The sequence below is a fragment of the Dermacentor albipictus genome, chromosome 1, assembly GCF_038994185.2.
Source record: "Dermacentor albipictus isolate Rhodes 1998 colony chromosome 1, USDA_Dalb.pri_finalv2, whole genome shotgun sequence".
Classification (NCBI taxonomy): domain Eukaryota; kingdom Metazoa; phylum Arthropoda; class Arachnida; order Ixodida; family Ixodidae; genus Dermacentor; species Dermacentor albipictus.
The window spans coordinates 498,977,205-499,001,960 of record NC_091821.1 but is presented as its reverse complement, the minus strand read 5'-3'; the positions used below and the strand labels follow the sequence as shown (position 1 = coordinate 499,001,960).

General features: G+C 46.8%; 1 protein-coding gene across 5 annotated transcripts in view; it reads right to left on the bottom strand.

Annotated features, from left to right (window-relative positions):
* LOC135920358 (rootletin-like) overlaps positions 1 to 24,756 on the bottom strand; it is a 380,210-nt gene that overhangs the window by 314,241 nt on the left and 41,213 nt on the right. For 4 of the 5 annotated variants that reach the window (XM_065454609.2, XM_065454610.2, XM_065454611.2 and 1 more), the window contains exon 4: positions 14,663 to 14,842. The exons of the other annotated variant lie outside the window; for it this stretch is intronic. In XM_065454609.2, the coding sequence (XP_065310681.1) occupies positions 14,663 to 14,842 (180 nt within the window). The remainder of the gene's footprint in view (positions 1 to 14,662; positions 14,843 to 24,756) is intronic. 5 annotated transcript variants of the gene reach the window in all.

The following is a 24,756-nucleotide window of genomic DNA, read 5'->3' as shown; positions in this document are numbered from 1 at the left end:
CCAGCGCTCAAAGCCCTCCAAGTAGTTCGATTTCTTGATCAACTCACGACTTCAAAAGCGACGCTGCACGCCGAGCTCTTCAGTGAATTGGGCACTCTCAAGGACGAATACAACATCCGGTTGAAACCCGATGCCGTACCTTTCTCGCTAAGCGTACCTCGCAGGATCCCCATCCCACTGCTCGAGATCGTCCGCCGCGAGCGGGACAAATTGGAAAGCGCAGGCGTGATCCGTAAGGTCGAGAAGCCAACACCATGGTGCTCGAGCCTCGTCGTTGTCCGGAAAGGCGATGGTTCCTACCGGCTCTGCGTCGACTTGACACAACTGAACAAGGTCGTCCTCCGGGAACGACATATTCTACCAACTATCGAGCAAGTCCTTCGCCTCCTCGGCGATGCAACAGTTTTTTCGAAGCTGGGCGCGACCGCAAGCTTCCACTAGGTGAAGCTATCTAACGACTCCCAAGAGCTTACAACATTCATCACCCCATATGGACGATACTGCTTCTGCCGGCTCCCCTTTGGCATCACCTCCGCACCAGAGTACTTCCAAAAGCAGATAGCAAGAATCCTGGGGAGCCAAGAAGGAGTCGCCGATATGACATATTTTGGTTTTTGGACGCACCCGCCAGGAACATGACGCCAGACTGAGCCAGGTGCTATCTCGCCTTGCAAAAGCAACTCTGGTTGCGGCGCGCGCTCTCCTGTTCAATCCTCCGACACATTGAACCAGGACAAGTGTCGTTTTGGGGTATCCGAGGTCTCCTTCCTCGGAGTTGTCGTGTCAGCAGAGGGCATCAGGCCAGATCCGGGCAAGGTCGAAGCAGTCAAAGCCATGGAAGCTCCAACGGACGTCGCCGGCGTTAGATGACTGCTCGGAATGGTGAATCATCTTGCCAGATTCTTGCCACACATCTCGGACGCCACAGCTCTCATCAGAGCCTTACTGAACAAGTCTGCAAGTTGGGTGTGGCAGTAGGAGCAAAAGGCAGCATTTGAGAAAATCAAGGAACTCTTGACGTCAGACAGGTGCATCGCCAAGTACCACCCGTCGCAGGCTGTAGGAGTTGAGGACGGACTTCGGGATGAACACAAACTTGGAGGATTTATTTTACATTATTTACAGTGAGGTGAGAGTCAAGTAACACTCGTACAGTCATTACGGGCCGGCAGCAACTCGGACGCTGCGGCCGGCAGTTCGAGAGAGGTGAATCGGGGAATGCTCTGGAATGCTTCTTTTAAACCCTTCGAGGACTGGAAGTCGCGTTATGTTCGGCCAATGGGAGAGTCCGCTCAGATGACGCCATTTTCGGCCAATGGTAGGCGCCCGTGCGGCGGTGTCACACCTGGCGGCTCCCTGCGGTCTTGCCTTGCTGACTTGCAATGCGCTCTTCAAAGGCGGACATGGGGGGCGCTTGGGCCCCATTGTCCGAGGGCCCCCCTACTCCCGGCGGTACGGCCCCGCTGGCTTGCAAATGCCTTCTTCAAAGGCGACCGGTGCGACGCTGCCAGGCCTTCCCGGTACATCACAGCCCTCTGGCTTCGGGACTCATGTTACCTGGAACAGTACCGGGCTATCCCCTCGCTTTCTGGATGAGCCAAGCATTGAATAGCTCCACCGGCGGCGTACGAAGTGGGGGCCTTCAACTTGTTTGCTCGAGTGCTCCTCTGGAATGTGCGTTCTGTGTTTCTGCGCTTCTCAACTCGAAGTAGGCGCAGGAAACAGCCCCACATCTAACAGCTAATTCGAGTTCTTACCATCCTATGGTCACTGCAGCGCACCTTGCCGAGCACGTCTACATCTTGTATGATGCCTGGGTTCGCGCAGAGTATGAAGTCGATTTCATTTCTAGTCTCTAATCTCACCGAGCCGATGACAAAGGCCGAAAAAAGAAAGTAAATTGATATAGACGGCTGCCGAGTCGCTAGTCTTCCCATTGGAGCGGAGGTTCCCGTAGTTCGGGGTAGTCGCGGAGAGACGGCGCTCGCAGACGACCCACTTCTGTTGCGGAGGAAGTGACGATTACAAGGCTGGCGCGCGCTCGACCAATGGCTTGACGAGACCACGGGTCCTGCCTCCGAGATCGCAACAGACGCCGCTAAAATCTCGGAGGCAGGGCTACGTGATTTAGGTTTGCAGCGGCCACCGCAGCTAGCGCTCGGAGCCGACCCAGGTTAGAGTTACGTATATGCTACCACAGTTGGTAGCATATACAGTAACTCTAACCCGGGTGGGTAAGAGTTATGAGGCGAGGGGTAGGAACCAGCCGAGAAGCTGGTTCCTACTGAGACAGCGCGTTGTATGCTGTATCTGCGAGGGAAGCCGACGATCCGGCTCGATCTGGCGCGCGCGAGGGAGAAAACCGAGAGCAAGCGCTCAGTTTTCGGTCGCGCGAAAGTCCGTGGGGGGATGGGAGGGAGGGGCGGCGTTGCGCTCCGGGAGCAACTGAGCATTTCGCCACCGGGCGCACGGGGAACTGCTGGCGATCGCGAGGATGCATGCAGGAAAGCGGGCAGGCAGCGCGGGAGGGAGGGAGGGGCGGCTTCGACTCCACCAAGTGCGTACTTTGCTCGGCCGCGCGAGGTCGTGCGCGCCGCATTTTGATTAGAGGGGCTTTAATTTTGATAGTGATCCGCAGACGGCTCATACCTTTCTGCGTGCTATGTCGCTGTGTTCTCGCCGCTCAGTTTGCGTTGAAGCTATTAGCGGCGAGAATTTGAAGTGGCGCCCTTTTGCGAGTGACGTCACCGCCAGGACGCCGCACGCTCGTTCCCTTCGTGTATGCTTGATGTGTGGGTGGCTCGAGCCGTACTTATTGAAGGGTATGTCGGCCTCTTTGTGCTGCCATGCCTGAACGACAGTTCATTCTTCAAAGGCGCGTGAACCGAGAAAATTTGCGGGTTGGATCTCGCAAGCTATGTAGCGTTGAAGGGGTCTACTGGTTTTACAACGCATATAATGGCCGTGTCTGTTCATAAATTTTGCGTAAAAAGAATGTCTGCAAGTTCAACGCGCGAAGTTGTGTATGATGCTTTGCTAAACACTTAAGATTCCTTCAGTACTTAGCTATGAGATACACTGAATTTTACACAGAAGAAAAATCTAGGTATTTCGTGTCGACATGTTATCTGTGTTATAAAAACACTGCATGGCGAAGCTGTCACGATTCTTATTACTCTGGTGAGTTGTTCCAGTCAAATATGGCCACTTTATTATTGCGTAAAAGAGTTAGGCGCGCATTTCGTATGAAAAAGTTAGCTGCTACTTCCACAGCTTTCTGAAACAAACCCCCATAAAAGGAATTGCTCATGGCTGCTAACACGACGGCGCGTCATATATAGAGTATTTACATATATACTTAATTCACAAATACCATAGTAGCAATCACCTAAAAGAAAAGTTTCGTGGTTAAGATCGAAAGCCAATCAATTGCAAGCGATGGAATGTTTCATGGTGGCCCTCAGTAGCCTTTATCGACAATATGGCACACCCCTCACGCCACGGTAGCAACCGACTGTCGTAATGGCAAGGCACGTATTGTTTACGAAACCCATCAGTTCACTACAGCTCCGAATTGAAACCATGAAGTTTTTTACAGCGCCAATTACAATGGCTAAAGTATGCTCGAGGTACTACAGCGCAGCTTAGGCTGCCTAGAAAAGGAAAATTAGGCAACTTCTCTCTCACCGTGCCTCGATCCAGCGTTGTTTACTTATACAAACGAGAACTATTCGCTTCGTCAGTACATAAGAGAACCTCGGAAACCTTCATAAGTAAGACACCACAATCCTTACATATTTCACTTGATTTTCGACCCTCCACCAGGGAATTATATCTTCAATATGTCCTATACTACTAATGAGTGACGCTTCGGCTTCTTTCTGGCTGCAGCCATACGGCCCAAAAGGCGTATTTCATTAAAACATTTGGGCCGAGCAGCCTGTGTCAGTTCGCCAAACAGATTCGTCATGTATATTCCTCAAGCAACAAACACCAGTAAATTGCTCGAGTTGAACGTGTAGCACGGAAAAGGAATATATATATATATATATATATATATATATATATTGGTACATTCCTTTTCGTATTCTGCAAACAGCTGTAAGCCTCAAATAGGTTTACTTTAAATTACCGCCACTTAAGATATACACGTGAAGAACCGCCTAATTTTGAGAAGCAGTTAAAGAAGCAAGTGGTGCTGATGGGATCTAAACTGCAGTGTTAGTAAAGTCCATTGCCGAGCATTTCTGCGAAGAAATGCAAACATTCACTATTATACCATGAACTACTTACTCGTCGTGAGCAAACCCGTTTTAGCGGCTTAAAATCAAGGTAACTGTTATAGAAGTCATATACAGCCAGTGTTTGTAACATACTTGTTGCACCACGGCAGGTATGCTATCATAACTGGATCCTTATATGCGATGTTTTCGCGGTTGTCGATCCGCGCATAAAAAAACCTGAAATGGGCTGGTATGCGCTCCTTCGGCTGGCGCAGCAGCGTTGCCTTTGAGAACTGCATTGTCGTCTAAGAAATAAGCTCCTTGAATAAATTTTCGCGAACGAAGACGTCGTAAAAATATATTTGAGACGACCGCCAGAAGTATACAAGCAGAGGGAACGACAGCGAACAAACGAAAACACTGCAGAAAGCGCCCCCGCACATCGCCCGAACCAATGATCTTGAACATATTTAAGTTTAAACGTTTTTTACTTCAGTTTCACAGCTCCGTTCCGGAGGTGGTCGAAGTTATGGTCACGCGAACTAGCGGCGCTGCGATCGCGTCTTTCGTCACTTCTACCACTTCTCTGGTTTCGCTTGTGCTTTCCTTTCTGTCTTCATTTTGGCGGTGCTGCTTTGTCTGTCGATAGGTTGGTCATGTTGCTGGTGTTGTGTGATGTGCGGCGGTCTCTTCCGGTGAAAAGTTTCGTGCAGACGCGTTTCAGCGTCTCATCACAAGAAGAAATTTCAGGTGCAGTTCTGCTTTGACCACGGCTGCTCCTGCGGCCAGATACAACGTGAAGCTGGTTGTCACTATTCTTTTCGTACCGCGACGACGGCAGAGAGTTCTCTATATGGAAACATGCTGCGCCGAAAGAAAGAATGCCCACAGATAAGTACGAAGTGTGTGAACGTCATATTGAGGACGACAATCTATATTTGAATCCTTGAGAACAAACATATATTGATTCCTCACTGGAAACATGGACGCTTGTTCACGGCGCGATTCCACGACTTCGTATTATCGGTCTTCGAGAACACATCTCGAATCCAAGAAATGTGATGCAAAAGCGAAGTTCTCCAACAGAAGCAGCTCGAAAGTTGACAGGCACTTCGACGGAAGCTTGCGGGGATGCACTTCATGCAAGTTTCAAGCCAAATGTACTTGGAATATTGTTGTGCTTGCCTTCGAAATATGCGCTACAACCTCAAGACTGATTTTGCCTTCTGTACTCTGAAAGCGTGTATTTATTGAAGACGACGCCACGCAGCAGCGATATCTGAATCGTTTTACATGAAGCGACTTGTAGGTGAAATCTTGAGTTATGGATCCGTGAATAGTATCGCACCGAATTCCTGCATGAAAAGCTGCAACAAAATCCACAAAATGCTATTTCGAGCGGCTATACCCCACTCAAAGGCATAATTAATATCCTCCTCAGAGAAGCAGACGGCTTGACAATTAAGCACGGCCGGGTGAGCATAACATCAAGCCAAAGTAAAACAGAGAGAGATACAAGATCATATGTGCACCACAAACAGTGTAGCGCAGTAGTTGCGAAAGGTTATGAACGTTATCTCTTGCTGTAGGTGCAACTTTGTTCGAGCAAGCCTCCGAACACAACTCTAAGCCACTACAGAAACATAAGTACGCTCAACACGATGAAAGAAAATGCCTGTGGCTTCAAATGTACGCGATTCTGTACTCCCCCCCCCCTCCCCCCAAGCCTCTTTATTCGCAGAGATGTGAGGTCGTTCAAAACAATCCTGGCATATTGACCGGTAATGAACGCGTACAAAATTAAACATTAATTTATCACACTTTACTGAATCCTGCTTCCGACGATTTTAAAGCGAAAGCTTTACTGGCCGCGAACTTGCGATGTCGCCGTGGCGGTGCTCGGAGGAGGCACATGAAGTCACAACGCGCGCCTCGCCGCGGATATTTATTTCTCTCTCTCTCTCTCGCTCCCTAGTCGCTACTGCGCGTGCGCCACTCGTAGCACCGAGCCACAGGTGTTCCGCCGCTGTGCAGCGCCACACCTTTCCACGGCCACCGTTTGGTATGACGTCACCCGCATTCCTCGTCGTTGCGCTCGCCTCGACTCGCTTCGCCCGCTGTGTCGCATGCCTGATAACATGTCGGAGGATTGAAAAGGAGAGCTCACGTGCACTGCAACCACAGTTGAGGCGGCAGTATGGTTGGCAACAATTCTGATAAGCAGGAGGAGGCCTCGAATCGACATCGGAAAGAGATGAAGAGGAAGCGAATCGCCCAGGAAATAGACGAACAGCGCGCCGAACGACTGGCTAAACGCCGCAACATAGCTAGACAACCAGACTAACCTGGACTTGCATTCAAGAGTAAACAAGGCTAAGCATGCTATGCCTTAGCTTTCGCTACGTATATCCTGGCATAGCCGAGCTAAGCCACTGCCAATTTGTACCTCACACGCGCGGAAAGAGCAATTTGGCTTTGATGTACCATGTATTTTGCGTGGTATAACAGAACAGTGCCAAAACTTCTTTTCTTTATTCTGGAACACCCCAGTGAGGGTGGTGAAATAATCCGCAAGCGTATGCATTTGGCTGTGAAAATTTGTAGTCGTTGACATGACTAATCAAAAGCGTGGCAGTTTGGGCGAGTTGCTATGTCATGACTGTTTAAGGCTTGTAGCACACCTCAGAAAGAGCAAAAAAGGAAGGAGGTAGGGTAATCAAAGGCAACGGAAAACTGAGTGACTCTGTTTTCACTGTTTTCACTTTTCTGTTTTACGTTCCCTTTGATTACCCCTATCTCCTTCCTTTTTTTGCTCTTTCTGAGGTGCGCTACAAGCCTTAAACAGTCATGACTAATCAAGTTTTATGTGATCATGCACATTCACTTGACAAAAAAGAAAATAAAAAGGAAGAATATTTAATAGCGCTGACAGAGCACGTACACGTGACGCGCCAGTAAAAAAAATGCAAAATTACTTTGATAAAGGTTGTTTAAATAAATGACTTCACAATGTTCGTTGCAAATTTTATTCGTAGAAAATAAAATAATCCTTCGACCTATGAATGTTCAGTTGTCGAATCGGTTCTTGCCACTTCCTGCCCATCGCATTGAACGCACATATTTTTGGATGCGTGAGGGACATGTAAAAAGGCACGCAACAATTAGGTTTATTAGACAAGGAACTGATGGCGGGCGGAGAAATTCACCGAGCACATTGAGTTTCCAGATAAGAGTTTCGTTTGTTTATTGTTTATAGCTTATACAGATGCCAATCATCTACGTTTACGCTACTTTAACGAATTAATGTACGTCTTAACTTCGGAAATGACGCATTTTTGTGTCGATACAAGGCCTTACACCTTTCGCGTGACAGATTTTGCAAATGGTGCTCGCCAAAGAATGTTTATGCATTAAAATAATGAGAGGCGGTTAGCTTACAAGCAGATGAGTAGCATTTGGCGCACCTTACAATCTCGAGCTGCGCGTGATACGTTCTTAATAATACTGGGAATTATATACAGGCGCTTGTCTTTATTACACATGCTATGAATACGCTGCCAGCAAAAAAGCACTGAGCAGAGCAGTGTGGCGCTTCTGACTAGGACAAGTTGGTTGGAAAACCGAATTGTCGCACCCAGCCGCTCATTTGCACCGTACAGCTACAGCCTCGATGCGACAGCCACCCGTGCATTTCGAAGTCGGCACAGGGAAATATCGTTCCTTTTGCATTTACCTTGGCATAAAAATTTCAGCGGGCAGCTAACCCACATTCACTAACGAGCAAGCGGCACATGTTAGGTGGGGAAAACGACGCGTCGCACCAGTCATAGTAGACGAAGCACCGTGCGTGGAGAGAGGCGCGACTGCAAGACACATTGACACGGATACGTCGACGCAGTAACGTCGCCGTTACTTAAGCGCGGCAGGTTTGTCACAAAGCTCAGAGTGCATATCTAAACTACATTTACCGACGGATAAGCACTACAGGACAGTTGGTGCAAACGACGCATCGCAGCAGGAGCAGACGACGCGCGGCGGTTGACGAAAGACGCGACTGCACCGCCGGTGGGCTCGCATAGGGAGCTGTGAAACTGAAGTATGTGTAAGAACGTTGGCCCGAACTGCAGCAGACGACAGGCGCGAGTCCGTACCCTATAGAGTTTCTCACTATATTACCTAGAGGGAAATCAGGCGCTGCTGAGCTGTGGTATCACGTCTATTCAGACGTCTACCCAGCGGTCAATTTAGGCACCACTGGCCTCCTTGAAGTCCTTGGGTTCAGCGAGAGCAGTGGAAAAGTAAACATGTCCGCAATAGGGATTAGTAAGATGCGATTGGAGGATTGGTGGAATAAAAGTAGGGAAGCGACAAAAAACGGAGGCGTACAAAAGCACAGTGCGCAATAGGGGATCAGAAAATTTGGTTGTGGGAGTTCATTGTTTTTTTTAATTATTGTTTCACCTAGGTAGGACATTATAAGAGGCAGTATAATAGCAAGAGCTTGGTGGCGCGACCCCCCACCCCGTTCCAAAGGGGACGCTCATAACATCCATCCATCCATCCATGCCTGGGAATTCCGGTATATTGCGACTTCGGATTGGCATCGTTCTCGAAGAGCCAGGTAAGCACCGTTCTGTCTGTCACAATAGTTTTAGAATAGGGGCCCCAATAGTTTGGGGACCCAAAGAGCTTTGCGGGTGTTAGCGTTGGGGCACGCAGGAGTGAAGAGCTTCAGAATAGAGCTTTGCGTTTGCGGATAGCTTCTTGCGCTGACAGCACCACTACGGCGTCAAAGAAAAGCGTTTAGAAATAAATAAAATATACCATTTTATGATAGTAATAGTAATTTTGACATGCGAGTATTCGCGTTTACAATTTAAATGTTATTCTGTAAGCAGCAAACAATTAGTTGCGCTTAGTTTTAGCAAACCAACTTTACGTGCCTTCACCAGCCAAGCTTAGCCGTACCACGATTCGAACCCAGTTTGGTGCTAGTAGTGCTAGGTTAGAGCCGTCGCTTCGATGGGTGCCATGTTTGCTGACGCAAAGCTTTTGAGGCCGCTAATTGAGCTCCCGCTAAATCGGTTAAATAGCGTTCCCAACGCAAAACCCAAACGCAGTTTGCGTCTCACTCATGCGCAGTGGCTTCAACACTATTTCTTTGGGGCCCCAAAACGTTTGGGGCCCCTATTCTAAAACTCTCTAATGATTCATATTCTAAAACTGCACGCAAAAAGCTGTTTTATCTTTGACACAAAACATGTTTGTTTAACTATAAGAACTTGTTATTGCATGTACAATTATATGATACGTAAAAAGTATCAGCGGGCCGCTAAAGTTGTAGGAAAGACGACAAGATTGGAACAGTTTGTCGTCTGTTCTTGCTTTTCTTCCCTTCGTCATGCATTGTAGGTGAGTAAATATGCAATTTGCGTGAATCGAAACATTTTATGAAGATTTTACTTTATGAACGCGTTGTGTAGCCATATCCACGTTTTTCACGAAGCATCTTACAACGACAGCCAACACAAGCCTCGCAGACACATACACCGTCATTACCGTCATTCCCATGACGGCACGGCGCCCCTTAAGAAACTCCCATAGACGGTGGCGCCAGATTTCCCTCCAAGTGTTATAGAGAGAAACACTCGTACCCTAACGTCACGCGAGCGACGCTCGCAGCGCCCCTGTAGTTCGTTCTCAGGGCTAATAGACGGCACGAAGTTCACTGCGCTCGCTACTACTGCCGCGCTTACTAAGGCAAGCGTTTTGATAGCGAGTGTCTGGGGTAATCGATGTGATGTATTCATATTTGCTTGTGCGCACTGACACCATGCTTGTTAATTCAATCACTAAGCGAATAGTTCCAATTTTATACGGCCGATAATATTACTATCGTTTCCTCTAAAACTCTACTAATTTGCTATCGCAATCGATATGCTTCGAAACCAACTTTTTTTTCGGTTTTCGTTTTTGTTTTAGTTCCGTTCCGACACACTGATTGCGAAAACCGACGAAATAGACTAATACTGAGCTAGACAGGGGCCAACGCCCGTATTAGCTATTCGCATACGGCGTCAAGTGTTGGCCTGTCTCGAGAACGACAGCTCTTCGCTTTTCTCGCGCGGGTACGGGACAGTGCACCGTAAGCAGCGAAACGCGGTCGTGCCAGATGCCGCTCACACATCGCGCCTTGTGTTCGAGCACGGTACACTCTTAAACAAACCTACACCCTTTGAGGAGTATATTTGCCATAGAACGATAATCACCATCTGTCCTGCTGCGTTTCCTTTATGAAAACACTGCGCTCGTTACTTTCCTGTCTTGAATGCTCTGTCATGCTGATAACGCGCATGGTGTTCGCAACTTGGAAGTACCGAGCTTGCAGCGTTAAAGAAAGCAAATGCGGACAACACAGATTACCATTATTGTTGTGTGGCAAGATACGACCAAAACAGTATAAATTTGTTTGCGAGTGTAGCACCGCGGTGCATATCACAGCCGTCGGTAAACGAATAGCTCGATGGGAGTTTTAGAATAGGGGCCCCAATATTTTGGGGCCCCAAAGAGCTTTGCGGGTGTTAGCGTTGGGGCACGCAGGAGTGAAGAGTTTTAGAATAGGATTTTACGTTTGCGGATAGCGTCTTGCGCTGACAGCGCCACTACGGCGTCAAAGAAAAGCTATTAGAAATAATTTTAAAAAATATACCATTTTATGATACGAATAGTAATTTTGACTTGCGTGTATTCGCATTTAATTACAATTTTGAGGTTATTCTTCAAGCAGCAAACAATTAGTTGTGCTTAGTTTTGAGCAACAAAACCAACTTTACGTGCCTTCACCAGCCAAGCTTAGCCGTGTTAGGCCTACGAGCCATAAAATCCACACTCGAATTCGGAATCAGCGGCGTCTAATGAATCAGTCTTCATAACACACGTTAGTTGAGAGAAAGCGACAACTGCAGTCACTTCTCCTAGCTTGCGAACTTGACGCGTTACCGCGAATCGAACCCGGTTTGGAGGTAGGTAGAGCTACAGTGTACTAGAATAGGGGCAGTGTGTTCAGGAAGCGCTCGCCGCTGAGGCGCTTCATGTAGACAGCACGAGATGGCGCTGTAGGAACATGGGCTGTGACGTACAAAGGACGGAGACGTACAAAAGCACAGTTCGCAATAGGGTATCAGAAAATTTGGACGTGGTAGTTCATAGTGTGTTTTTTTTTCTCATGGGTTAACCTAGGTAGGATATTAGGCAGCATATTAGCAAGAGCTTGGTGGCGCAAGCCACCGCCCCGTTCCAAAGGGGACGCTCATAACATCCATCCATCCATCCATCCTGTACGGAACGTACGGCGCAGTGCCAGCGCTGCACGCTGATATTTTGATAATCGTTTTCTGTTGCAATCAAATAGATGTGCAAATGCTCGGCGGATGCTAGGATATGCATCCCCGAAACTCGCTACATATAAGAGATGAATGGTATGTGCACTCCTAGCGCATCTCAACGCCCATTAGACGCATTTATTAACCTGACAGCAAAGGTTTTGCAGACACAGAAGTAATGGCGTAAAGCCGTTAAATTTGTTTTGAGCCACGTTGCCACGTAACCAGAAATTATTCGAAAAGAAAAGTCGGCTGCAAATAACGCCGTAGTAAAGGACATCGAATTGATTTAAACCAGCTCGGATTCTAGGTGCACACATTTTCTTTTGCGGTTCTCATTCATAAAAAAAGCGGCCGCGGCATCCGCGACCCAACGTCAAGCGCTTAGTTCCTCAGCCGCTGTTGTAGAAGAGAAGGCAAAACAACATGTACGTACATAGCCCAAAGCCAAAGAGCTTCCCTGCTTGGCATTTACCTTCTTTCGCGATAAACATTTGTCCCTCGTTCTGTTTCGCGAGCCCCCTGCAACTACATAAGTTTATTCGTGATTTTTTTTTTATTTACATCATGAAGTATTCCTGAACGTCAGGCTCATGTGCGAGTATGAGACACACCGACATCCTACATTTCTATGGAAGGAATAAAACAGGTAGGAAAGGCGCTAAGTAAAAGGCATCTCTGCAAAACTACACACAGTATGCCAAAACACAGAAAAACAGTGCAAGTACATTCCTACCCAAACAATAGAGACCTACAGCGGAATTAATATGCGCATATAAATTACTTCATTCATTTTTAATTATATTAACAAAATAAGCTTTTTGAATGCCCCAGAAAAAGTTGTGCATTCAGATGAAAAAGACAAAGAAGGGTCAGCATACATATGTTGCACCAGCCTGCTAAGAACAGTATCGCTAACTTTAAAGTGCAATTTCTTTTTTCGTCATGCTTCTCTTCACTGATTAACACTTTTTACGTAAAATTGCAGCCTTGTTAGGACATAAAAACGCACAACTGCTGATGTGAAATCATCAGCATGTAATTTGCAGCATATATGGCATAGCCAAATTTAAAGCTTTCACTAGAATCATGACATCAACTATGCTGTCGCTGCAAAGCTCCTCTTTGCGGAAGAAGGTTGTGAATATATTCCCTCAAGTTTCTTTAGTGCTTCGAAAAGCAACTTGGACGGATACAGCAATCCTCCCCTGTCACAAATTTCGTGAATTTTGAGACTGCTACTGACACTAGAGTTCTGCAAAAGAAGAGAGCGGCAGTCCTCACATTTCTTGCGAGCAAAAAATTTCTTCGCGACATACCCTGCCATATATAACGGATGAGGCGGTCACCGCTCCTTTCCTCCACATAAGCCCGGTGCTCTGCCGGAGTATTGTTTAGCCTTTGCTCTAGCAGCGTAAGATTTCCAGCTTCAACGAACGCAACAATTGTGGCGCAACGTCCCCTTCCTTGTCAGAATTATCAAGTGAGTGAAGTAGCGATACCAAGTGTTTGCTGACCTTTGTGTTCCCTGTTTGCATTGCCTTCGCCAAGATATAAAAAGGCAATTCACAGCAATTAAAAATTGAGGCGGCGTTGGGTGATCGTTGGATCCGCACGACTACTCCCCCCTCACAAGAAGTTCTCCAACTTTTATTGGCTTAGTCTAGATGTCAATAGGTATTTAAAACCCTCTCCTTCCAAGTATTCTAACAGAGCCAAAGTGCTGCACAATGTCGCACGGAGCTCATCTGCCGTCGACTGGCTCAAGCCGCAAAGTCCTTTTGCAATGGAAAGCATATTTAACGCCAGCGAACAGGGACAGAAGGAAGACGACACCAGAATGCGCTAACTTCAACAACTTGATTTTCAGGAAACGCCCACATATTTAACCCATGCACAGTTAAATAGGCGGGTGTTTCCTGACAATCAAGTTAAAGTTAGCGCATTGTGGTGTCGTCTCCTTTCTGTCCTTGTTCGCTGGCGCTAAATATGCTTTCCAAGTCAGTCTACCAACACGCCCAGCAATCATTTGCAATCATGCAATCATTTTGCATGTGACTCCCAACGAGACAGTCAGAGCAAGCACATATATGGCAAGCACGCTGCAACTGGCCGCAACACCACAGAACGCAACACACGGAGAACGCGTCCGTACAGCCCGTGCGACTGCAGCGCCGCCGCATACATCCGGGACCTGTCTACGCTCCCGGCTTCAAAGCGATGCGTGGCGCGCTGCGCCGTCTGAACACACTGCCCCTATCTAGTACACTGTAGTAGAGCCGTCGCTTCGATGGGTGCCGCCATGTTTGTTGACGCAAAGCTTTTGGGAACGCTATTTGAGCTTCCGCTAAATCGGTGGAATAGCGTTCCCAACGCAAACCCCAAAGGCAGTTTGCGTCCCGCGCATGCGCAATGGCTTCGACGCTATTTCTTTGGGGCCCCAAAACGTTTGGGGCCCCTATTCTAAAACTCTCTCTGCTGACAACAAAAGCTGCATTGCCGCGAGGAGCTTATACTGGCAACGTGCACTCGGGTCTAGTTAGCTAGAAAAGAACTGCACTGCGTTCTGAAGAGACTAAAGACTCCGCCTAGCAATTTTCAAAAACTGCGCCAAAAGGGCCCACATACAAGCAAATGCGTCGAAACTACAGCGACTTTAACCTGACGTGCAGTCAATAGAGTTTTAGAATACGGGCCCCAAACGTTTTGGGGCCTCAAAGAAATAGCGTCGAAGCCACTGCGCATGCGCGAGACGCAAACTGCGTTTGGGTTTTGCGTTGTGAACGCTATTTCACCGATTTAGCGTGAGTCCAAATAGCGGCCCCAAAAGCTTTGCGTCAGCAAACATGGCGGCACCCATCGAAGCGACGGCTCCCTTTTACACAAAACTGGTTTCGATTCGTGGTGACGCGTGAAGTTCGCAAGCTAGGAGAAGTGGCTGCAGTTATCGCTTTCTCTCAACTAGCGTGTGTTATGAAGATTGATTCATTAGACGCCGCTGATTCCGAATTCGATTGTGGATTGCAGAGACGAGGAGAGAGAAAAGGGCGGACGCACCGGGGGCAGCGGTTCCGCCCGGGCCTCCCACTGCCGGATGCGGTGGCGCACGCAGCGGGACTCCTCCATGCCGCCCATGTTGGACGCTGGCTGCGCAACGGGTACCGACAGCGGTCTTGAGGCCGCCGGCGGCCGGAGCGAGAAATGATGATGATGGCCCTCAACTATGGAACTAACCCGCTACGGGGAAGGCGGATCAGGAGGATGGAAATTAAGGTATGGATTATCAAAAAGGACTGGCACAAGCGGGCTGCAGGGTCAAGATACAAACGTGTTCAAAAAGCAAGAACAATGCGTAACTGAGAAATATTAAGACGATCTGACCTATAACAAAAAATAAGAAGGAAACAATAAATTTATTTAAAAGTGATGGTGACACAACACCCGTACACCCGACACCTCGAAGTTGCGAAGAGGCCAAGCCCTCGCTTGTAAAATTCCACGGTGCCAGAAAAACACAAAATAAAAGAATGCAGTAGTGACAAGCCTTCTTTGTCATTACCATGGCATCTCGATCCGATGATGGTCATCCAATGATGACTCCGATAAACAGTGGTCTTAGTGCCCCTGTATACGGGGCGTTTTAGCAAACACTTTCACAATTTTTTTAATTGGCAGGTAGCGCAACTTTAGTCCACAAGTTAGTCCACTCGAAGGGGCAGACATTAATTACGGAAATGCATAATTGACGAATTACCAAACATTCACTAATTAATTTTCTTACAAGTACCGCATAGCACACATTGCAATTTACCAATTCTAGCGGGTGAGACTGCAACGCCTATCCACTTGGTGGATGACACCACTTAGAATATACGCGCTGTCCAACTTGCGGTAAAAATGTACTGTCGTTTCACTTACTTTTTTAACTAAACATCATTTTATGCATTGAAGCACAAAACTGCAACGCCAATGCATTTCTCCGCAATCGGCGATTAAAGGGACACCAAAGGCAAATAAGAAGTCCACGTGGACTGTTTCAATACCCTTCCAGAAGCTTTGCAACGCTTGTTTCGTGCCGAGAAAGGACTTAGTTTACGAGAAAATTGCACCTGAAGGGTCCGAATACCTTTTTCGAAATTCAAATCTCTCGGCTCAAAACCGGGTGAGTGGTGACGTTGCATGCACCATCAGCGCCCTTTGCTGCCATCGGTGAGTAAAACGGCGCCCGACAGACGGCGGCATTGAGCCAAGACAGAACGGTGGATTTGCCGCTGTAGCTGCATTTTGGTCAAGTGGCGTAGACCATTCAGGCATCCCGCGCCATACCATGAAAGTTGAATTCTCTGCTACTCGCAGTTTGTGAGAGTTTCGCGAGCCAGCAAAACGAGCGCAGCACTAGGCGATGGGGCTCTTGCATTGCCCAGGGGGCGCTGCGAAGGATGGGTGGATGGATGATTGAGGCTCAACCCTTTGAATCGGGCGGCGGCGGCGCGCCACCTAGCCTTGAATGGTACTATATACATGCATACCTATGTATTTACTCCTTTACTTTTGCGTTGATATTATTCACCACTCAGATAGTCTCCGTTTGGCTACTTCTACCTGTTCAAAGTCTAGTTTACTTTCACTGTCTTTAAAACCCAAAGCTTTGAATAGTTCCCCGTTACATTCAACTGCAGGGTGAAGTTGTTTACAAGCAAGTATCAGGTGTTCAGCCGTTTCCTCCTCCTCTCCACACGCCCCGCACAACTATATTATAGTCTATCTCCTGGTATCTGGCTCGGTACGTTTTAGTCACCCGGCGTGGTTGCTCAGTGGCTATGGTGTTGGGCTGCTGAGCACGAGGTCGCGGGATTGAATCCCGGCCACAGCAGCCGCATTTCGATGGGGGCGAAATGCGAAAACACCCGTGTGCTTAGATTTACGTGCACGTTAAAAAACCCCAGGTGGTCGAAATTTTCGGAGTCCTCCACTACGGCGTGCCTTATAATCAGAAAGTGCTTTTGGCACATAAAACCCCATAATTTAATTTACATTTTAGTCCGCAGTACACTGGTCCTGGCCTCGAACAACAATCAGCTTCCCTTAGAGTTATCGTAAATATTTTCTTTGGCTATTTCTTGCTTAAACGTCCTTTATGCCTCTAATGTTGATTTGGTTTGCATCTCTGTTTTCCACATACCCCTCTCTGTCTCTTTAACCTTTTTCTTGACGGATGATTCCTGACCTGTCCACCCACCGCTGCCCAAGTATTTGCTTGACAATTTTCTAGTTCGCTTCCTCCACCTTGGGTCAACATTCCTCGTGTATAAGTAACTGAAAACCTTCCTAGCCCACTGCATTTCCATTTTTCTCAATCGCTGCTCAAATGCTATCTTGCTACTAGCCTCTCTACCCTCGAAAGAAGATCATCCCTGATCCGCCTGCACCCCAAAATTTTTTGTCTTGCCATGTGCTTCCAGAGCGAGCCTACCCACACCACGTTGCCTAGTTTCCAACTGTTGCCGGGTCTCTGCTCTCATACATAGAACTGCATTGGCAAAAGTCAGGCCTGGAACCAGTACCCCCTTCCATATCCCTCGTACTACCTCGTACCTAATGTAGTTCCACAGTGCCCTACTCTTCATAGTCGCTGCACTTCTGTCGCCTTTAGTAGTTACATATTTTTCGTACTCTGTCTGATACTCAACGCCATTATTTATCCACACCCCAAGGTACTTGTATTTATCGACTATCTGCAGCGTGGCGTCCTGTATCTTATGTTCACCGCAAATGTTATCATTAAAAATCATGACTGCTGATTTTTCTTTGCTAAACTTCAAGCCTAATCTGTCTCCTTCTGTACCACATATGCCCATCAATCTCTGCAGATCTTCTGTATTGTCAGCCATTAATACAATATCATATGCATGCATCACTCCTGGTAAACACTGTTCAATCAATTTTCCTTGTTTGAAAAATGATAGGTTGAAGCCGAGCCCACTTTGCTCTATTTTGGCCTCTAATCCTTGTAGGTACAGCATAAACATCAGAGGGGACAATGGACACCCCTGCCTAAGCCCCCGCCAAATCATTTCAGGCTCCAAAACCTGCTTTTCCCATTGTATAATCACCCGGTTACGTTTATAAATATCTTTTAAGAAATTGGTTACTCCATCTTGCACTCCTAAAGTTTCCAGAATGCCCCACAAGCCCTCTGGAAGTACACTGTCATAGGCTCCCTTGATATCCAAGAAAGCCAGCCATAGGGGTCTGTGTTCCTTTTCAGCTATTTCAATACACTGTGTTAGAGATAACAGATTGTCTTCTAGCCTCCTATGCTTCCGGAACACATTTTGTAGCTCTCCAAGTACCCCCTCGTTTTCTAGCCATGCCTGCAGTCTGTCCTTTATAATCTGCATAACCACCCTGTAAACCACTGACGTCACTGTTATAGGCCGGTAGTTATTTATGTCAGCTTTGTCCTCCTTTCCCTTATATATCATTCTCATCCTGCTTAGCCTCCATTCGTCAGGTACTTTACCATCCATTAGCATTTTGCTCACCACCTCCCTTAATGCTTTCTTAGATTTCGGGCCAAATTTCTTTATTAACATAATTGGAATACCATCGGGGCCTGCCGATGTGCTACATGGTATCCTCTTCTCGGCCCTTTCCCACTCTTTGTCCAAGCGAAAGCAGTGGATTCACTGGGCTATCCCTCTCCGACATACTGTTAAAACTGCTCCGACCAGGATTCGATCGTCCGACCTGAAGATTACAAGCCCTGCACTTTAATATCTCGCAACTAGTGTCATCCTGCGATTTCATTCTAAGTATATCTGCCTTGCAAACTCCCCAGCTAGAATTTGTGAATTGCCATATGTGCCATAAGGTAATTAGTTAGAAACTTCACTAGTAAACTTTCGTTGATTAGTCAATCATGCATATCAATTTTTTGTGCAAGTGATATCCACCTCTTTAAAGGGGCTCTGAGCCACTTTTTATCGAAGTGGAGAAAGGCATTTGAAGTGAAAATAGGCTATTTCAGAAATACTTTGCCGCAGAAGGTACTTCAATGCGTACAACAGAATGCGGAGTTATTGACAATCAAACACAGCATCCACTGTGCTCCTGTTTCTTCTTCAATGCCTTGCACTGCGAAAGCTATGGCGCAGCGGGGCGTGCCAACAACGCTCCGCCTTGTAAATGTCACCGTGACGCGCAGTTCAAATTTTGCTTGAACTGCGCAGCGGGCTTGGCCAGTGGACTCGTGGCGGCACCCCGCGGCGGCCGCGGTATCTACGCCATGTAGCCGACCGCAGCTCAATGCCAGCTATTGGCCAAAGGGAATGACAAAATAAAGCTTCTGATGATGAAATCAGGAGTGCAGAAAAGAATGAGGACAAGGCCTTCTGTTGAAGAGAATTTGAGAGAAAGGCGACTTCGCGATCCGCTAGCGAGCTCCGTGCACCACGTACGGCATCAAAGCTTGGCTGAGATGTTCCCAGCAGTGTATGCTACCCATGCACTATGTTATTCACGAAGTCTGAGGGGTGGTTCAGGGTCCCTTTAAGTAGACCAGCTCAATGTCGAGAATTGTGCTACCTGTCACAGGATATTAAAAAAAAATTAAAGTGTTCCACAAGGTCCAACTTAAACGCTACTTGTAGCAGAGTTTAGAGGGGATTTATGACACGCCATGGCCAAGACCCCAAACACTACAAGTGCCTTGTGTGAAACAGCAATAAATAAGTTCGGAAGGAGGTCACCTTACAAGGCTTCAAACATTGTCAAGTTTATTTTGAAGTAGTTTGGAAGCTTGGTTCCATTTCAGAAGGCACTCGAATTTACAAGGTGTAATCCACTGAAGTAATAGGACTTTGATAAAGACTAAAAAGTATTCGTATGGCATGAAAGGCGAAACTTTGATAGTGATAGCAAAGTATTAGACAACTAGCTACACGAAGTAAGGTTCATAGTTTATCGGCTGCATAAATTGCAGTAAGCATGCACTTATTAATTATATTAACAAGCATGATCTCAAGTGCGCACAGGCAAACATAAACAGATCTAACTCAATGACCACAAACATTTGCTGTCACAACACTGGCATGATGAAGAGTGCTGACCGCGGGTAACAAATGCATTGTGCTACCTCTCGCTTCGTGTCTCCAAAACTTAAGGTTACGCAACCTCAAACACTAGGTGCACTGGAAGTCAGCACACATGAAGCCACCTGCCTCCTCATGCCCCCACAACTTTTGTACACGCTGCATATTACTTCCAAGAAAGGCAGATGGGCTGCATATGCTCTCAGCCATGATATGCTCAGCCACAGGCAATTAACAAGGAGAGTTGGGCAAGTTGGTGTTGAGGCAACTGCTGTGACGTAGTTACTAGCGTGAACAAGACTACAGGAAAAAAAAAGGTGGGACAGCACTAGTAACTATGTCACAGCCACGGGCAGACTAGAGGAGGAGGCATGTCCACGCTTGATCACATGGCCTCCAACACTAGGTGTGCAAGAAGACGGCATGCATCAAACCACCGTCCTTCTCAACTCCCCTTCACACCCACAGCATATGGTTACGGCATACGGTCACAGCATATGGTGTGATGTTATCACACTTGAACTTTATATCAAACATCCTGGCAGCAACGAAAATTCACCTGAGAATCCATGTAACACTACGTTCACACGTGGCCTCGAAGCATGCAAAAGCAGAAAAAGCCCAAGAAATCCACTCGCTGCATGTCCTAAGCAGTCGGGAGACAAGGTGGCAAGTGCAACTGCTTATTGCTATGCTATAAAAAAGCATGTCGCACTCTCCCCCACTGATGCCATTTGGCATGGGTTTCTTCCAAAAATACACAAGTCTGTGGAGCCAGCAGCAAGTTTGAACCACCAAACTTGACATGGGACGGTGTTTCCTTCTGCATACTTGTCTCCCGGTGCCTGCCACCATGGCACTGACTCTTCCATTCCAGGCTTACACCCGACACCCTTCCATGCTTCTTTTCACACTCCCTTGCCACCTTTGTATGAGCACGCCTGCATCTTCATTGTCTTTTAGAGATGATTTAAGAAAGCAGCACATGAACCACATGACAGACTTCAACAGCTTGCCTTGCTTCAGGGCCAGCCAAAAGGCCTGCATGGATGGCACTTCCCATTAAGATAGTTGATAACATCCCAAACTCTTTCTTGACAACTTCATGAATAAAGAGTTTCATGGAGAATACTGCTCACTGACCTGTGCTCAGTTTGTCACAACATCTGCCGTTCATAGACTTAATTGTGTTGCAGGCCACCTTCATAAATGAGTATCCCTTTCTTTTTTTTTTGCATATATGGTGCAACACTGTACTCTTCAACTAGCAGCACGAAATTTGTTATTTTTATGGTATCTGGGGCAGGGAAATGTGCTGGCAAAACAAGAACTGTGTCTGCCTTTTTGCTTTGTAGGATGTCTATGAAAACGTAATCAGGGAATTCATTGTGGGCTTCCGCATGCATACTTTAGTGGGTGATGGGAGCCAGACTTCAGGGTTCAGCATTATCAAGAATACATGTTTTAGATACTATCTTATGATACTCCTTGGATGTTTCGTTATGTCTCGTGTAGTGGACAATAGAACACTGGACTTTTGTTAACAAAGGTTAACTGGGTTTATTAAGCGTGGAGTACACAGGAATGGGTGTGGTTACATGGATGTACAGAGAGTAGAGTGTTTAAAGACGGGGTGGCGGCCGACCAGCAGGAGAGGAGCGGGAGAGCCTGACGCAACTTGATATGTCGTCTGCTCAGAGTTCATACAGGAAGAGGGCTGCCGTGACGGTTGGAGCGGAGGTTTCAGAAGGGCCGCATGGCCATCCTCTTCTGGTTGCGTAGTGTCGGGCTGTCTGTGTTGGCTTTTATCGGCAGTTCCGGAAGGTCTTGGTCTGATAAATACTCGGTTCCTACGCAGTACGCTTTCACCAACTTGAACTTCATAAGATCTTTCGTCAATTCTTCTAATTATTGTCCCTTTGACCCATGTCCTGCCTTTCAGTGGTCGAACTGTGACACTTTGACCTTCGCTTAGGCTCGGCAAATCCTTGGCTTGTCTGTTGTAGTACAACGTTGCTCTTTGCCTTTTCACCTTTCTTTTCTCGCTCATGTCGGCTGCTTTAGGTTGCAGTAGCTCCGATGGTGCTGGCAAAGTCGTTATAGTGCGGCGACTCATGAGTAATTGCGCTGGACTAGCGTTGAGTCCTTGCAGCGGAGTATTTCTGTAATCAAAAAACGCCATTTGTGGATCTCAGTGGCTGTTTTCTGCTTTCTTGAGCAGTATTTTTGCCGTCGTTACAGCTGATTCAGACATTCCATTGGAACACGGGTATCCTGGGCTTGACGTTTTATGTTCGAAGTACCAGCTTTTTGAAAAGTTGTCGAATTCCTCGCTGCTGAATTGTGGTCCGTTGTCGCTTATCAGGATTCTTGGTATTCCGTGTCTTGCAAAGTGAGACTTTAGTTTGAGTATTACTTGATTGGAAGTCATTGATTTCAGTTGATCCACTTCCCAAAAGTTGCTGTAGTAATCCACTGTGATCAAGAAGTTATTTCTGTTTAACTTAAAAATGCCGCATCCAACTCGCTCCCATGGATAGCTTAGTTCTGGGTGAGGAGAGAGAGTTTCCCGTGGCTGGGAGTGTGTGTGCTTTTGACACACTTCGCACCCTGCGATGAGGTCCTTTAATTCTGCATTAATTTCAAGCCAAAAGACACATTCACGAGCGCATCTTAGACAGCTCTCAATCCCAAGATGCGATGAGTGAAGCGTTGCTTTGATCTCACCTCTCAGAGAAATTGGTATGCTTTGACGTAATCCCTTGAAAATGAGGTTGTCTTCAACTGTAAGCTCATTTCTGTATGTGAAGTATATGCGCATGTCTTGGGGTAGTTGACGCTTATCTTGTGGCCAACCTCACAAGATGATGGTTTTCAACCTTTGCAGTGATTCATCTGTCTCAGTCGCAGACCGAATCTTTTCCAGGGTTCCTTTTCTCACAGAAAGGTAGTGCAAGACGTTGATGTTTTCAAGTTCTTGTTCATTGCTTTCCTTGGGAAGGAATGCACGTGACAGCGTATCAGCCAAAAGTAATTCTTTGCTTGGTCTGCACTCGATGACAATGTTGTATCTTCGCATCTGAAGAATCATGCCTTGTAGTCGTCTTGGAACTTGATCCAATCGTTTCTTCAGGATCGCTTGTAGTGGCTTGTGATCACTGATGATCTTTGTTTCTCTTCCGAATGCGTACTGGTGGAACTTGTTTAGTGCGAACACGATAGCCAAGATTTCCTTTTCAATTTGTCCATAGCGGCTTTCTGCCGGTACAAGTGCTCTGCTGGCAAACGAGATTGGCTGTCCGTTTTGAAGAAGAGCTGCTCTGAGTCCAAGATCGCTTGTATAACACTGAATTTCCAACTGCTTTCGTGAGTTGAAGTAGGCCAGAATTGGAGCTCTTGTCACAGCGTCTTTTGCCTTTTGAAATGCTTCTTTTTGCAGTTTTCCCCAGTGCCATGGTGTATCCTTGACAGTGAGCTTTCTCAATGGCTCTAATACACGCAAAATTTTCGGCAAGAATCTGGAGAGATAGTTGATCATTCCGCAGAAGCGTTGTATTCCTTGGACGTCGACTGGCTTTGGCATTTGTTCAATTGCCTTGACTTTATTTGGATCAACTTTTAGTCCTTTTCTCAGCACATGTCCCAGAAAGACAGTTGATGAGGCTCTGAGCAGAGTTTTTTCTTTGTTGAGACAAATTCTGATTTGTCGGCATCTCTGAAGTAGACTGTCTAATTTCTTGTCATGATCTTCGACAGCATCTTTTTCATTTTCGCCCACTCCATAGACAAGAATGTCGTCTGCAACGCAGAGAACTCCGCTAAGTCCTCCATGTGCCACTTGGAGTGTTTCCTGAAAAATTTCGCTGCTTACCGCGATTCGAAACGACAGGCGGAGCCTTCGATAACAACCTTTTGGTGTTTGAAATGTGGTCATAAAGCTTAACTATCGAGAGAACATTGCCAGTAGCCTTCTCGCAAGTCTAGTTTTGAGAAGATTTTTTCTTTGGCAAGATCGGGTAGCACATCATCGAGGATGGGCAATGTGTGACGTTCTCGTTCGGGAGCCTCGTTCAGTGCTTGTGGGTCAATGCATATTCGCACTTCACCATTTTTCTTGGTTGCCACAACCAATCTGCTCACCCACCGCGTTGGCTCTACTACACTTTTAATGATACCTCTTTTTTCCATTCTTGCCAATGTTTTCATGAGAGTGGCTTGTTGGGCTCGTTGGTACATGGTTATACTAGGAGAATGCCAGCAAACTCGAGAGTAGAAAAAATTGAGACGCATAGATAAACAAAAAGACAGAAAGGTGGCAGGAAGGTGGCTGGCCACCTTCCTGTCTCTTAGTCTATCTCTGCCTCTCGATTTTTTCTACTCAAGTTTGCTGGCATTTTTCTAGTATTGCCAATGTTTGTTCTAATTGCGGTTTAATGCTGACAGGGACTCTGCAACTTGTTATCGCTTTCGGAAGCGTATCTGGCTTGGTCACCAAGTGTACTTTTCCCGGGAGTGTTCCTAGAGTGTCTCCAAAAACATCTGGGTTATTTTCCACTATGTGATGAGTGAAATTTTCTTCTGGAATTTTGTCGATTCCAGCCACAAGGTTATAGTCTATGCTTATCAGACCCATTCTCTCAGCTGTTGATCTTCCGATGAGAGGAGTGAAGTCATCTTTAACCACTATGAATTCCACAGAACGTCTCTGTCCATTTGCGGTTGTAACATCTAGTTGCGCCTTGCCCGAACAGTGAACTTTGCTTCCATTCTACGTTCGCAGTGTTGTTGTGCACGGTTGTATTTGCTGTTGCTTGACGTGTCTAGCCGGGATGACGTCAACAGCTGCACCGCTGTCCACTTGAAACTTTACTTGTGCTCCGTTCACTCTCAGAAATGTGTGAACTGAGCTTAGTTTGTGGATTTGAACTGCCAGTATGTTTTCATCCTCGCTATCATCTTTGCTGCTTTTACAAACTGCCGCGAAGTGATTTCGTTTTTTGCACTTGCTGCATGTTTGCTTCAAGCTGGGCATGTTTCTCTTTTGCATTCGTGGCTACC